Below are 17246 nucleotides of genomic sequence, written 5' to 3' on the forward strand. Positions count from 1 at the left end.
AGATAGGCTTGAATTTTAGAAACTATGATTCTATTTTCTGGCAAATGCCACTATTATAATCTTCCAGCATGTTCCACATGTCTTCCATATCCAAGATAAAACTAATAAAAAGATTAGACTACACTAAAATAAGAACCCCTTCTAATGCTCAAAAATATTATCATATGCCGCTTAGTGCTACTTGTACTCAGCCAAAGTCATCCTCCAATTATTTATTTCCATAATGTTTAATGGTCTTTTGGCTACTGAGAGCAACAGTAAGCCAATGACACTTGATGGGTTAGCACAGGACAAAGAAACATTAGCACACACAAAAACTGTCACAAAATATATGCACTTACCACTGATCTCAATGGAAGTCCCTTTAGCAACACACACCGAATCAAGCTTCACGTTTGAGACAGGTATTTCTTGACACACAACTGAGCTTCAGTTAATTGCTACATCGAACCTTTTAACATGCTAGCCCAAGAATCACTAATTATAGTAATTTTAAAATGTAGACAAAAGAAATTCAATCTATAGACCAAGAAATACATTTTATTTTTAGATAGTCTCTCCTGGTGAGTTGAAAAAACTGTGAAAGCAATCTGGGAAAAACAGCCTGGTATAAATTTTTTTCATTGATCAGTGAACACCATAGCATTACAATGAGTCAGCAGCATGAGAAAATTATCAGAAATAAGAGTTTGCAAATATTCCTTATCTATTCGGTGTATACTCCTAAAAGAATTAACTATTTGGCTTCTTCTGTTCAACAAGATACAAGACATTTGCATTTTTCACTTAGATCAGCAGCTTAAAAGACGTTGAACCCTTTAAATGTTTATCAACTAAAAGACAGCAGTCATCTTTGTACGTGACAGAAAAAATAATCGAAGCCTGTAATTCATTCACTGCAGAGTTCTGACTATTGCTGAATAAGAGCTTTTGTTCCCTCCTATCTGCTTATTTCATACTCCTTGCATATCTGAGGCAGTCTTTCCTCTAAGCAGTTTTAAATGTCATAGTCTTAAACTGTGTGTCACACAAATATTTTTCTCCCACATCGCTAAGGCAGTTTTTATGTTCAAAGACAGAAAAACCATGAAGTTGCTGTAAGAACCATACAAAGCACAAATGAGACCTTCTTGTCCCAAAGCTTTCATTTCCAAATGCAATACTATTGAATAACACTCATTCCCAGTCCGGAATTAATGCTGCATCACTGTAATCACTGAAATGACTGCAGAGATCTCCTCATTTACATCCTCTACACATGCAGGGCCAGAGAGAGAAGGCATTAAACCCAGATCTAGGGAAATACCAAGGAGCTTTGTACATCTCAGAGAATGACAATGAAAGAAGCATAACCAAGCTTGTCAACAGAGCAAAATTCTATTAGACCAGAATGTCAATTCATTTTTGGAAAGCAATAATTAGCAGAGCTGTAGTTCTGTTAAGGATCCCTAAAAACCTTGGTTTGCCAGGGGAAGGGTCAGAGGGAAGATCAATTACCCAGCACTGTAGGTAGGTTTACATACCAAAACATGTGGTTGTTTCCTAGTTTTCTCCATTTTTTTTTTACTCTGAGTAACATTTGCTTACAGAAAAGCACTTGCTGCACACCACTTCTCACAGAAGTTCAGCAACTTACTGCCCCATAAAAAATTCTGCGTTCTCTGATATTCTTTAGAGGTCTGTTTGCAAAAAGTTTTTCAGAAGCAAATTTATCACAGTTTCTAGAGTTTTCAGGTAAAATTTTCTTGAGTGGAATGTAGTCATTTTAGAGAAAGACTTGCTTAGTCTTTGTAGTAACTTCTTTGCCTTAAAGAGGAATTGGTTAAGCAAAAGTTTAATAGTTAGCATGCTAAATTCAGAAAATTGGAAAAGGGGGCTAAGGGTCTGTATTGTAGTGCCTTGAAGAAAATGAGACAAAAGACCTAAAACGTTAAAAGTTACTGGAGGACCTAAATAATTAATGTCTTTTTCTCAGGCAACAATGGAAAAATGAAAGATTAATACAAAATTTATAAAAGTCAAGACCACGACATAAAAAAATTGAGTAATTTCACAAATTTCTTAAAGGATCTGTAAGGCATTTGACTAATGCAAATCACAATTTCTCCCTTTATACTTCCACATTTCTAATGATGTTTACTTATGAAACCATTGAGCCTCTAAATTACGTAATTTTAGATTGCTCAGAGTTTCTTATTTATTTAAAAATCAGCATTTCTGTAGTGCCAAAAAATATTTTATTTCTTTAGAACACAGATGGTGAAAGCTCAAAAACTTCATCACATCAGCAATTTCCTCTGTACTTTGCTGAATCATCAGCTGCTCAATCGTGTCAGTTCTGATATTACTTTAGGTGATAATGAAATAAATAAATTAATACAGGAGAGAGGGGGAATGTGAGTCTTCTACACACCTTTGACTTTTTTGACTTTTTCCCAATATTGAGAAAAAAAAAGGTATTTTATTCTAGCGTGGTACGGGTCAGAAAATTAACACTGATGACTTGAGCAAAACAAGTTACAATTATACTAAATATTTGAGAACTACTGAAGTCACAGAGAAAAAAATATATAGCTAAACTTATCTTTTCTATTAAGCACATCCCAGTGTGTTACTAAGTCATTTCTGTAACAAGAAAGGGTCCATATATTAGCTTTTAAATTACCCCAAGTAATTGCCCTAGAAAATCTCTACATTTTGAAACACTTCAATATTGCATCTACGTAATTAGATATAACAGCCAAGATCTTTCAGGTTTAATTTCAACACAGATACATCAACCCTGGTGATACTTAGATATCAATCAAGATGATACTTTAAATCTAGACACATACATACCCAGTAACATATATATTAACTACTTCAAATATATTTTGATTGTCCAGTAGAAAGGACAATTTACAAGTGACTATGTAGACAGATTACTCTGAAAAATTTATCTTCTTTCACTGGAAAATAAAATTCTATTACCACAAACTGCTGGCAGTATTTTAAGATCTAAATATCATATCTTCTCCTAGCCAATCTATTATTTAAAACATCAATGAGCTCTTAGCCAAAAAAATGACAGTATCAAGACAGTTCTCTAAAGTCAGCAAAACATCATTACTGGTAATCAGAAATTAATTGTTTCCATGGGCTTGTTAAAGTGCAACAATTGTTCCCATCATAGTGCAAATAGTTCCATACTAACACATGAAAAACTAGGTCCCACTGCTGAGTTGAATAACACAAATTTATTATTTTTTCTCCTCAACACCATTTTCCCTGTAAGAAAAAGCAGATAGAAAACACACATATTCTAAATTTAATTTAAAATTTGAAATTTTTAAGAGAAATGTTTTAAAACTTTGAAAAAGTTTTAATCAACTTTTCCCTTTAATACTAAAGTAACATACCAGTTTAATGGCAAATGAAAAATAGATGCCACTTGCTCTTTTAAACTCAAAACTGATTCCCCTTTTGCAGCAAAGCCATGTATGTCCTTCTTCCTTGAGAAATCTGTAACCTTCCAAACACGGCAGTGTTTGTAAATTTCAAAGCCTAGGTAGCATGTCAGTAAATGCACCACAAGTGCCAGATGTGATAATATAGTATAGATTAGTACTTCTTGGTAATGTGTTGACCACATGCCAAAAGAGTGATTTTACAGTTTTGTCATGTGCAGATCAAGGAACTTATTAAAACTGGCAGTATGGGGGTTTTCAGCTGGACAGAGAAATCAAAATGCTCATTTATAGCATGAGCATTATACAGTAACCAAGTGGTATTAAATCACCACTTCCTCTTGTCTCATCTGGAAAGTTTGATTGGAGTTCTCTGTAAACTTTTGCAAGTCTTAAGCTACAAGACACAAACCAAAGCACAGTTCCAATTTACAGCACACTTCACTGCTGCTCCAAGTAATGCAACTACAGTTTAAACAGAATACTGCTTAGGCAAATTAATAAATACTTCACATTTGAATCGAATGGAAAAAACAAATTAATTGCATAATCTTAAACTTATATCATAGTAATCATTCATGATGCTGACAGCTTCCTCAGTAGGCTGAATGAGCAATTCCCCTCACACCATACTATTTGAAAAAATACTGACAATTATTCTTATGTTTAACGTGGTTATTTTAAATTGCTTCAGATTAAGAACTCCCAGTACTTTATTAATTTAATTTCTGACTGCTTTTCTTATCTGTTATTCTTCATATTCTCTCATCAATGAGATGAAAAATCAGTCTGAACTAGCTCCCTCTAAAGACTTTTTATAATTTTATTTTAAAAATCATTCTTATTTTAAATTAAATAAATTGGCAAAATAACTATACAACACCAGCTCACAAGCTACTAGGTTGATTAATGGCAAAAGCATTTGCAGAATAATCACACAGGTAGAAAAGTAGGTAAGAACACTGTCAAGATAGTACAGGAAATTTATTTTGTACTAATATTCACAGAAAGCAGAGAATACCAAATTTCCCAGCAGATTTAGCACTGTAGTGAGACTCATTATGCAGCAAGTAAAATCACACCACTTCCAGAACTACACAGATGGTGGTAGCTCTTAGTCAAGTCACAGGCAGAAGAACAGGACATGAATCAAGCATATGACAACATTCTAGCACTGCCAATGGAATATCCTGCCTTTCCCCAGATGAGATGTCACTGCTCCATCCTGCATTTCCTACTGATTTTTTAAGGCCCAATTTTTTCCATTCTTCTCAAAGTAACAATGAGGTACGCATGCCACAGCTCAAAGCACTTCCTTTCATTTGGCTCCTCATTTTAACTGGTTTGTACTTCAAGTAGAAAGGCTAGAAATTATTGTAACACATCTCAGTGTACCAAAAGGGTACCTGAAGGAGAGAGCAACAAGAGCAGTAGCAAATGTTGCAACAGACATTCCTCCTGCTCTTTGTGTCTGGAAATGGCAACCTCTCTAATCAGATACTTCTTTTGCTTTTTTTTTTTTTTTTCCTTTTGTGCCTAGAAGAATCAAATTGAATAATAGCAAAGCTTTTTTCTTTTTAAGCACAGAAAACAGAATATGCTCAGATGCCAGGAAAAAAACAGGCACAAAGATCTCCGGAGATCTTAAAGGGCTGATATTAAAGGTAAATTAGATGAGTATCTTCCAAGAGATGAAGCCACATGGTGTCACAGCACCACTAATCACCTGCTGTATCCAGCATACAAACACAAAAAATCTAAATGTAATTTAGCTGGGAGCAAAATTTCAAGCACAAGAGACTAAGAGTAAAAGTTAAGATCTGCCCCTTGAAGTTCTGTCGTGTGTTATCTGAAAAAGAATACTCTGCACAACAGGCAGCTTCTCAGTTCTGTAGGGTTAGTTCTATATAACAATTGAACAGAAATCACAGATAAGGGGGAAAAGTTGCTAAAGTACACTGCTAAAATGTAGTACCACAGAAAAATATAACTAATTATTTTGTTTTATAATATCTTTTTATGTTAAAGTCCTCAAGAACTTTGAAACATACAAAGTTTAGGGTTCTCAAAGCTGCACATCAAATGAAACTATTTCTGCAGTAACAGCTTTACACATCAAAAGCATATTTTGCAAACAAAAAAGCTAAGAAAACAGAATTAGTCTAATTTGTTTCTGGAGAGAAAAAAAAATGCCGACCTGTTTTTTTTTTCCATTTTAAACCACTATATACCCATATAATACAATAATTAAATACATGCATCGCATTCTAGGACATTTTTGTGACATTACAAAACAGCAATTTTTTGGTTTTCTATATCCACATGCAAAAGTAAAATGTCCATGAAGCCCAAGCAAATTCTGTCCTATTCTATCATATTAAGAGAAATATTATAAATTTCAGGACAGTGCAAATTACATACATAGAAAAAGTAAGTAAATTGGAAGTTTTTCAGATTAGTTCAACCTCCGTATGATAAAAATATTAGTAGAGGACTCATTAACATATAACCAGAAGTTCAAACATTTCAATATGGTAAAGGTCTTAATGTATCTCAGAGCTATCAAAAATTGTATAACAAGATATAATATGTATAACAAGAAAGTAACTTTTCCATCATAAGGAGTCAATAAGGTAATCAGATATTCAGGATTTCATGCATTAGTTCAGCCCACCACGTTGCAAGGAGCAGAGTCAAACAGCCTAAAAGAATTTCACGAGACTTGGGGGATTTCAGGAGTACTCCATAATAGTTTGACAGAAAAAGTTATTCTGGAATAGATTAAGCTTATTTAGAAGAAACCCAATCACAAGTTGATTGTGCTGAACACTGTTGTGTGGCAGACAAAAAATGAAAGCAATCTTCAAGTAAAGACTCTTGAACACAAAACAAAGATGAGAGGGATAGGAAATGATTTGTCCAGTTCCACACTAGTAGTATCAGAGGAGGTAGCAGCATAACAAAAACTAAGTGTAATAGTAGGTACAGCTCTAAGACCTTTGGAAAATACCCAAGTATATATATCTTAAAGAAAAACAAAGCCTTCCTATAAAAAAAAAATTCCAACAACATTTACCTTTGGAAATCTCTGTAGTCTATGCTTTTATTACAAGCATTTCAGATTGCCTTCACTGTGAACATAAAAATACTTACAAGAGGCTAAATACAATGCACTGTGCTATTAATAAATGCATATTGTTAGACAATAATTCAGTAAAAAGCAGATCAAATCTTGGCATGATGAATTTCAACATTATCTACAGAAGTACAAAATTATTGTAGAAATACTTACAACTACATTCTCATGGGGTAAAGGTTAATAAAGCACAAATAGAATCTACAGCATGTGAATCTTAAAAAACGTAGTTTAAAAGAGCAGCTGGCTCAATTAAGTAATAATGGCAGGATAAATAGCTACAGACATTTAAAGAAAGGCAATACTGTAGGGAAGCAATAATTATTTCTATGGAACAATGATTCATATATGATTACCATCATGGAACGTCATCCCAACTTCTATTAGAATTCAATCAGCACCACTTGCAAGGAAAAAAATAAATGCACATATTGGAGCCATAAAATAGTTTCTAACCATAGACTATGTACCACTACCCATTTATTTGCATAAGTGCCTTTAAATCTGAAGGTTTTAATACATAATGTGAGCAAAAGGGAAAAGGTTTGATGAAGAACTGATGGACAGTATCATCAGCACCATACTTTATGTTAACAGAAACAACACACAAATGCCTTTACCTATGTTTTTTTCTAATCAGATTTTTTCTCAAGTATCACTTGCCAATATATAGGCAAAAAGACTGAGAACTATTATATTGGGAGGGAGAAAGGAGAAAACAGAATTATATACAGACAATCACCTTGGCACTGAGGTAGTTCCCTGAAAAAACAAGATGCATAGGAACAAAAAAAAGGTTTCAAAATTTCCTTAAAACACAGAAGAACAAAGATATCAATAATTAGTTTCTAAAATGGTTATGTATATATTCTCATAGCTTTAAAATGTCGGCCTCCAAGTCTGGCTCCAGCATTCTGCTTCTGGAAGCCAAGCAACAGTCCACAGCACGCTCTAGCAACTTGAAACTACAAGACCAAAAGACACAAGTTTCTTATGGAAACAGTGACAAAATTAACTGTCATCATGCAAGCAGTACAACTTTAATCATATTTTATAGGTACAAGATCCACTCAATAAGAAATCCAAGGAGCAACATGTAAAATGGCAAAATATCAAGAACAGATAGCCAAGAAACATAAATCTGATCCCAGGATACCTGTGCTACAATTGTACAGTTCAATGCCTGGTGAGTGTAGTTAATGCATAAAAAACCCACATCAGGGTTGCTGATCTTGATTTTCCTTTTATTCACAGTCCAAATAGATGAAGTAAACTTAAAGGAATGGAACAAGCTGGTAGACCTATAGGTCTGCTAGGACATGCTGCCTATTAAGCATAGGACATGAAATATGTACTACTGAAAATTATTCACTGATGACATCTGACAAAAATGCCACTTGTGCATTAAGGATAATGCTTCAATACATGCTGGAAACAAAGGCTCCTGTCAAGAGCCTCGATGGAAAACAGGCACAGAGTTTGCCCAATCTGTATTACCCACTGGTTGCCTCTGTGGAACTCTTGTATTTCTTTTGCTCAGATTTGCTCTTTCCAATGAGTAGCAGATGTGTTTGAAGCCTGACAAGCATTTCTGCTGACCTCCATGAGGGGTCTGCAGAATCCTTCCTGAAGAGGAGCAAAGTAACACGGAGTGCCCAGAACTACATACATGCCTTCTTCACTTGACTGTAGCATAGTGCCCTAAAGACGCAAATTCTGAATTACTATTCTTAACATTTCTTTGCATGAAGGTAGCAACCATTCAGAGACAGTTAAGATGACTAATTAGGTATCACTGGGCATGGCAAATACTTGCCTTCTGAATAATTCAGAAGTATAAAAATGTGCATTTGCAAATTTTCACTTGCAGTTAAAATGGCAGATTGATACTAATTGGTTCAACATTTAAATTAACATTCTTGCCTCAATTCAGGGTGAAAAGACTACAGTAACTTGCTCAATACTTTAAGAGTACTTAATCCTGAGCTAGATTTCCTACTTCCAGTAACACATATTTTTCAGTATATAAGCCACTACAACTACAGAATATTACCCTGAATGTGACTAAGGAAGCACTGGGAAGTGTGCCATGGGCTTTTTAATCAATACCACATCACCCAGCAGTTCATACACAGGAAAGTCCACAGACCCTAATCTATTCAAAGTATCCAAGCAAATCTGTTAAGTACAGCGACGGAAATAAAGATCCTGTTTTAAAACTTCATTTCTGAAAGGGAGAAAAAGTGTTTTTAAACAGTTTTGTGGCTTATAAATAACCAGTTTTATAGATATTTCATATATCACTCATGTTTCAGTTTTCTGAGCAGTGTCCTTCATGGCAGCTTAGTCTTTCAATAATAACATAGCAAATCAATCAAGTAGTGGAAAAGTGGTATCTGTCTGGATTAGGTACTGACATCTTTGCTGTGGCTGCACTAAATGCAGATGTCTGCATGCACATGCAACAGCTGGGGAGTCAGCAGGGCATTCAAGGCAGAGGCTTCTTTATCAGCAGGGTATGTTGAGAAACACAATAATTTCATGTATTCGTGTTTACAGGTGAATGTATAAAGGAAAAAAAATCACTCCTGATCCCAGCCCACTCATAAACACACATGAGTGTGTTCATGAATAAAACACACAGATGTAGGATGCTGATGGTAGAATAAGCACAGGGAAAGCATTCTCTCCCTCAAAAAAAAAAAGAAAAAAAACAATGCTATGGACAGCTAGCTCATCTCTCTTTGAGTTATAACTTCTGTACCACTTATACTCCAGTCCTAGTGAATAAAACAAAAGCTTTAGTCAGAAATCAGTGAAGATTGTCAAAGTAAACAAGAGACCAAACAAATTTCTCACTGACCACAATGACATTGTGCTTTGAAAATGTATAAATAGACAAGATGCTCAGTAATCTAAGGACAGCCTTTGCTGTTACACTTCCTAAGGAAGCAGCTAATGCAGCATATACTCTTTAAACAAGCTTGTGTCACTTTTCTGACACATAACAACAAAACTTTTTAAGCTGATTTATACAGCTACATACTGGGAGTTGATGTTGGGTTTACTTTCAATCCTGCAAGAAAAAAGCACATGTTTGCTTTTGTTTCATGTCTCATTCAGAAGCAATATACTGGGAGTCTGTGCATGTACAACCTGCACTACCTACCCCATTTTTCTTGCGAAAGACCTTAGAAAGATTACAGATCAGCATGCATTTTAATGTACAGAAATGTATATAAAACACAGATTCTTTGCTTTTATCCTAGTAAAAATGTCAGATATGTTTTTTTAAAATACTTATGTCCTTTATGTCAGCAGCAGGCGTCATTTCTCAGCTACAAAATTAGAGTTCAATTTGCCTCACCTAACTCTAGGAAAATTACAGTTTCCCTTTTTTTAAAAAAAAAGACCAAACTTTTAAACCATGACATATCTCATGAAAAAACGAGACTGCTGATGCAGTTGTGGAAATATCCTTTCTCTAGAATAGCTCTATGGGCTCCTGTAACTAAGTCAACCTTCATTTCTCCTTCTTAGACATCTGAAGATCGACAAAAGAAAAATCTAGCCCCTGTGTGCATGTTGACCCATTCCAGGAATTGTAACAGTAAAAGTTTCAATTACAGGTGGGATCCATTCAAAGTCCATGGTAGTCTGCTCCAGGCAGGTGCAACCTCATCTCCTCATGCAGATGACAAATGACTAACCTATTTCAAAACTGAGAAGAATCTCAAAATCTTAAAAATGCAAAGAAAATATCAGTAAAATTAAACAGCAATTTTTATTTATGCTCACTGTATTCATTCTTTATGTTTCATTCTTTATTTATGTTTCTCTCAGAGATATTTATTTACAAGCATGCTCATAGGAGCAATGCAAAGTCAAAGCAGACACTTAACTTGACTAGAAGAGGCCTCTGCTGGCAGTTGTGAAGTACAGCTTCTAACAGTTCTAGAAAATATGAATTTTCATGACATAATTTTCTATATCAAAAAAGGTACAGAAAGCAGACCAAGGAGTTAGATTTGCAGTGAAAATTTACATATTGGTGCTCATCTCCAAAGCACTAACAATTTGAGCCCATCCCTCTTCATGGCTACACCACAGCTGTCAAATTAAAGTTGCATGTATTTCCAGCTAAGACTAAAATGACAGCCTTTACTGATCACAAAGGACACCACTCCCAACAGTGAAACTGAGGGATGTGTTTTTACAGCAAAACCCAAAGTCCTGGTCTCCACCACCACACAGACTCCCACCAGCCATGGACCATGCATTCCAGCAGCAGCAGAAGAGCAATAAGGTTACAGGATATTATGTGCACCATCATCTGCATCCAACAGGACAAAGAGACAATGGATGCATTTCAAACGCACGTGTGACAAGGAAAAACAAAAAGCTGGCATGATGTTTATGAGTGCTGACACAAGTAACAGTCACAGGCAAACAGTCAGACCTGTAGCAGCTGATCATTTGCTTATGGGTTGGACTGGAGTAAAAGTAATTCCAGTATCATTTAAGAGCCCACAGAGAGAACAAAAGCAGACCAATGGACAGCTGTGCACTTTCTCTGGAATGGCCAACTTTTCTACTGATCTTTAGGACCTTGACACTGGCATCTCAGGAAGGGAATAACAAGTCACATTACCCAAACTGACGCTGTAAGCCACTGTCAACTGCAACAGCTGCCACGAGCAGTTCCTCTTGGGGTGAGACTAGAGCAAGCAGCTAGAGCTGTAGTTCCATCCATCTGTTTACACTAGCAATTATGTTAAAAGCTGTCCAAGATGCAAATTAAATTTAAAAAGTTTCACTGTTACATAATGCAGCCAACTAATGCACAAATGCAAACCACTAATTATTTTCAGCTGAGCAAAACAGACAAGATCTAAAGAAGAAGAGAATTTAACATTTCTCCCATCAGACCAGCCAGCATACAGCCAAACTAACATAATAGCAGTGCTAACTAAAAACATTTACTGTTTTGTATTTATTATAATAAACAGCTCAACTGCCTAGCCAACAGGCACTATACTTTTTTTGAAATTATTCTCTTAATTCTTAATAATAAACTTACTAACAGATTTAAAGCAACAGGTCCATCTATTCCATCTTTTAGAGATGGAGAACCTCTCCTAAAAGGAAATACTAAGAACTAGGATCGTTCAGCCTGGAAAAGAGAAGGTTTTGGGGTGACCTAATTGCAGCCTTCCTGTACCTGAAAGGAGCCTACAATAAAGATAGAGAGAGAGACTTTCTACAAGAGCCTGTAGTGACAGAACAAGGGGGAAGAGCTTCAAACTGAGAGAAGGGTTATTAGATAGTAGATTAGATATTAGAAAAAATAGATTAGATATTAGGAAAAAAAAAAAAAACCTTCATTGCAAGGGCAGTGAGGCACTGAACAAGCTGCCCAGAGAAGTTGTGGATCCCTCAGCCCTGAAAGTGTTCGAAGCCAGCCTGGATGGGATTCTGAGCAACCTGATCTAATAGATGTCCCTGTCTATGGCAGGAGAGTTGAAACTACATGATCTTTAAAGTCCTTTTGGATCCAAACCATTCTATGATATTTTTATTTATCAAAAGATGTTCAGAACAGAACATGAGCTAAAAATCTTCATGGAATATCCAAATTTAAAGAAGATATTTGTAAAATGTTGTACAACTAAAGCTCTCCACTTCCAATGTACATTTTTTCCTCATGGCATTTCAGTGCAGGTCCAACTCAACAAAACAGACTTAACTGCTCTTTCAAAGAGATACTTTATTTTCAAAGAATGACAGTTCAATCTTCAAAGAAGGAAAAAGAATTACCTAAAAAACAAAATCATTTTACTTGTCCAGAAGAGATTGTAAAGGATTTATTATGGCCAAAATTTCACTTCATACTGATGACATTAACTCAACACATTTAATTTTTTACGGCTAGAAAGTACATCCAAGTAACAAGAAATACACTTCAAACAAAAAAACTAAAACACTTCAACCAAGAAGATCAAATGTGTATGAGGCAACTCATAGCTACAGATATAAGTACACAATTTGTAACACATCAACAACCAGACAGCAGAACCCTGCCAATAGCAAATGCACAACATGGATCTTTCCTCCCATAATCTATTCCATCCCATACCACTGGCAGTCCCTCAGATAAATAAAACTGAGGAGAAATACAAGCTTTGCCATAGAATAGCAGACCAATGGCCCATCTTTCTTTCCCTTTATCATACTTAATGTGTTTATATGTTACCTGACCAGAAGCAAGGCCCTTACAAAGCAAACACAGAATGACAAAACATTTGTCTACACAATTAAGATATCCCAAGTATATAGAGTCCGGTATGTGCCTGATCTGCCCTATTTAAACATCTGTACAATCTGAGTTAGCTGTACACGACACCATATTGCCTTAAATTAGAAACTGCAGGCAGATGAAGTATTTGATGAAATCACACACCTTTTTCCAAGCCCATAGCTGTTCTCATCCCTGTGGTTAACTCAGCAGGCTACAGTTACTAGGCCTGAGTTAAGAAAGTTGCAGACATCTCTCCATCTTCTGAGTAATTTGCTCAGGAGCACAAAATGAGCAAGTAAACCCAGGCTGAATTAGGACCCAAGGAGTTGTTAGCCATGGTCCTGCAGGACTGTAGATTTGCCAGATTAAGGAAACACTCAGCTCTAGCAGAAGCAGTAAGTGTTCTGTTAGTGACACCAAAGACTTCCACAAAGAAGAAAAGCACTTCTTTGTGCTTTTGTGAATACCCAGGAATTTCAAACTAGGTAGTCTGAGAAGAGTAAATGCTGCTTTTGCTCCCCAACTCAAGAATTCATATACCTAAAATCAAAACATTTATTTCTAAAAATACAGATAAACAACAATAAGGCACATTATTGCAGACCCACAACTAGATGAAGATCTTAATGTAAAACAGCAAGAAAAAAAAGAAAGATTAAGATTTTGCCAAAGACAGCAAGGATATCAGAAAGACGAAGACTCAGAAATTGTGGAAAGGCAATTTTCAGGCAGAAGTCTGATTAAATTATACCCTCTGCTTGAAAGTAAAGAACATGTATTTTGACATTATTTTGAGCCCTGAAACATAATTCCCTTTCAATGCTAAAACAAAAGTCCAGTCCATGTAATGTGCATGTACTCTGCATTTATGATACAAAACAAAAAATATCGAACAATATATACAAAACAAAGCAAAAAATGTAGGTCTTTTTAAAACAACCTAGGTTGTTTTTAAATTAATATGCATCATTTCCTTACCTTGCAAACAGTCTCTGTATCCCATGGTAAGATGGTTCTCAGATCAATAACTTCACAGGACACACCAAGCTTTTCTTGAGCCATTGCTGCCACCTCTTTGATCACATGTACCTGAAAAAGCAATGTATGATCACCAAATAATCTAAATTATGCAAATTGCTCTAAATTACACATATGGAATACAAGCAGTAATTCAATATATCACCTTCATGTTGAGCAGAGGTGTTTCTATTCAATAATAACCATTTAGTACTTAGTACCTAATTATTCCCAGTATTTTAGCACCATTCCAAAAACTAAATTCACTGAAGAATCACTGAGAACAAAATTTGCTTTCTAGAGAAGTGTCTTTCTGTGAATAGTATCAGTCCTCACTATATTTTTTTTTTGTAATCAGTTTGAATGAGTTTTAGAAATTTTTTGTTAGGACTGTAACTAAGCTATTACCCAAATACATCAGAGTAATGTATTTTAATGTATCAGTCCCATGCAATCCTGCAAGAAGCATTAAGTACATTCAGAAATACTACACTGCACTACATCTGATCTTAGCCAAAAAGCCAAGAAACAGTTCTAGGCCCAGTAACTACTCTTACCCTAACTTACTGAATAGCCAAGTGATCATCTCCAAAGCATTCTCTCACGAACAGCTAGGAGAAAAAGTAATTACTACTACCTGTAAATATCCAGTCCTGATCCCCACAATCAAAGCCTATAGCATTAGCACGACATTACAGCCATTTATTATTACTGCTCTTCCAACACACAGTTTAACACCAACATTACAAATGCTGCATTATCTGATTACTACAATTAACATTCTACTAAAACAAAAAAGTATTCCCCTCTAGCAGGAGGCTATCACTGAACTGGAATACAGATTATTCCCTATCCACCAGTCAAGGAATCTATTTAGTAGTACTGAGGCACAGTAGATACAAAACAATCCACACCTATACCCATTCTTTATGTAAGGTGTATTTGCTAAGAACAGAAAAGAAAGTAATACTATTATACATTCAAAACAGTATCTTGACATTAAGTATCTTGACATTTTCAGCAAAACATGTTTCAAGTATTGCCTTCCCTAAAACAAATATTTGCAAGCAAATGCTCCAACACGGAAAATAAGAACTGTTACAACTCAGATTATCCTCCACAAATATCTCAGCAAAAAGCATTTGCTCATGAGATATGTGGGTAAAAAAATTTCTCAGTATGATAAACTCTGGTGCTCTCTTTATTGTCAGAATTTCACAATACAGGTTTGGACTGTGGCAGATGACCTCCATCAAGCAGCTTCTGAAGATGCTGAAGCCAAGGCCCATCCCCAGTAATCAATCTGGACGAGGTCATCTTCATCTTGAAGGCAACAGATTTTAGCAACCTGGACATGGTCAGGCAGTGTCAGTTGCCTGAAGGTCAGAGGGCATTAATAAATCCTACACAGGCCCCAATAACAGCAAAAAGCACAAACCCAGAGATCAGTTCAATACTCTTTGTTACGAAAGTTGTAAGACCCTCTCCTCTAAAAGCTTCTCAGATACAACTAGGCCAAGAAAACAGTAGTTTCTGATTAGTCCAAACTAATCAGAATGGCTAGACTCAAATGGCTTTCCTGTACTACTAGACTACAAAGATGTATTTTATTAACAGCTTTTTCAATATTTGCAGATCTTAATTGGGGGGGGGGGGGAGGTTGCCAATTATGTTCCTGAACAGCTTTGAAATTTAACTGTTAGAATCAAAACTATACCAATCCCTACTTGTATTAAAGATTCCATGGATTTTTAACTTTCTGTACAAAGGGACCCCAAGATTATACTTCTTTAAATCCTGCAGTGAAGATCTAAACTTTTCTTTCAGGATACCATTTTGAATTTTTCTTTCCCATTGTCTTCCTCAGAGTTACATCTCACTGCCCCATTCTTAAATCTAGCATTTTCATAATCATAGAAAAATCATTAGCCTGATGCACAGGTACCTCTTCTATAGTCATCTTCAACCAAAAATTACTAAAAACCTACACAACAAAAAGTAGGTTTCATAGAAATATGACCACTGGCAAACATTCATCCCAGCATACAGTGATGGAAGACACACACATTTTAATGTCTGGCACTTGAGCTTGAATGCAAACATCACCTACCCCCTAAGCCAGGCTTTGCTGGGTGACAAATAGCTTGTAAGAGAGTTACTGACCTGAGTGCCCCAAGCAACCATTGTCACATCATTGCCTGTCTGCAGCACCTCAGCTTGAGACAGTGGAATGTTGTAGGGTTCTACAGGAACTTGTTCCACTGAGAAAATAGAAAGAGGGGAGAATAAGTATTAGATTCCTTTATTAGTCAATATTATCCCATAAAAACATACATTAAAATTTTTCTTCACTCTTAAAGCCATCTAAAATAATAGACTAAAATTACACTGAGTATGTTACTGGTGCCCAGTGACAGGATGAGGAGCAATGACCCTCAACAAAAACAGAAAAAGCTTCACCTCAATATGAGGAAGAACTTTATGTTGAGAGTGGCAGAGCACTGAACAGGCTGCCCAGGGAGGCTGTGGGGTCTCCCTCTCTGGAGAAATTCAAAACCCACCTGAATGTGTTCCTGTGTCACCTGCTCTAGGTAACTCTGCCTTGGCAGAGGGGTTGGACTGGATGATCTCCATAGGTCCCTTCCATCCCTAACAATTGTGTGATTTTATTAGCATTAGACCAAAATAACTGAGTATTAGCATTCATTTCAAATGTTCAATTCAAATTCTTCTTAATTAGACTGTTACAAATATGTTCAGTGTAGAGTTTAATTTATGTTACATACCACAACAAGATTATGCATATATACACATGCAAAGGATAGTAATAAGTTCTGGTGTACATCAAGTCAAAATATCAGCATCAGATTTGGAAATGGACACTGCTACAGTTGATAAAAAACCTCAAGTAACCACTAATCGATTAGAATCCTTAATTATTCTAGTAATCATCAGAAGAGTCTTGAAATTATACTTTAATACTCAGACAAGAAGTATCATCTGTGCCAGCATCCTCCTGATGCTCCAAATATGGTGCTCTGCAGTTTTATGTTTAAATTGAGGTAAAAGGTTTTCAGAACCTACACAGGGAATGCCAGCAAGAACTTCTGATTATAGCAGTTTTAAATAAGTCTAAATATTTTTCCTTTTAAAAATGTTACCTAGACACCAAAGATACACCACAATTCAAGAGAGAAGGCAAGAATTAGGCATTTAGTCTTCTCCTAAGACATTTAACGCAGCTCCATTCAAGACTCATTTACTAGTGCTGATTTTGAATCAGTGATCCAATGCACTATACATTGCACATATGGGTTAAATGACTAAAACTATGATTAAAGACATCCAT

General features: G+C 35.7%; 1 protein-coding gene across 3 annotated transcripts in view; it reads right to left on the reverse strand.

Annotated features, from left to right (window-relative positions):
• Nucleotides 1-17246, reverse strand: part of BCKDHB (branched chain keto acid dehydrogenase E1 subunit beta) — a 110488-nt gene that overhangs the window by 60724 nt on the left and 32518 nt on the right. For 2 of the 3 annotated variants that reach the window (XM_053939009.1, XM_053939012.1), the window contains exons 7-8: nucleotides 16061-16158; nucleotides 13859-13969 (exon numbers count right to left, since the gene is read on the reverse strand). In XM_053939009.1, coding sequence (XP_053794984.1) covers nucleotides 13859-13969; nucleotides 16061-16158 — 209 coding nt within the window. Of the gene's footprint in view, nucleotides 1-8103; nucleotides 8284-13858; nucleotides 13970-16060; nucleotides 16159-17246 lie in introns of those variants that run through there. The other variant, XM_053939011.1, reaches the window with a different exon arrangement.

The sequence above is a fragment of the Vidua chalybeata genome, chromosome 3, assembly GCF_026979565.1.
Source record: "Vidua chalybeata isolate OUT-0048 chromosome 3, bVidCha1 merged haplotype, whole genome shotgun sequence".
NCBI classification, from domain to species: Eukaryota; Metazoa; Chordata; class Aves; order Passeriformes; family Viduidae; genus Vidua; species Vidua chalybeata.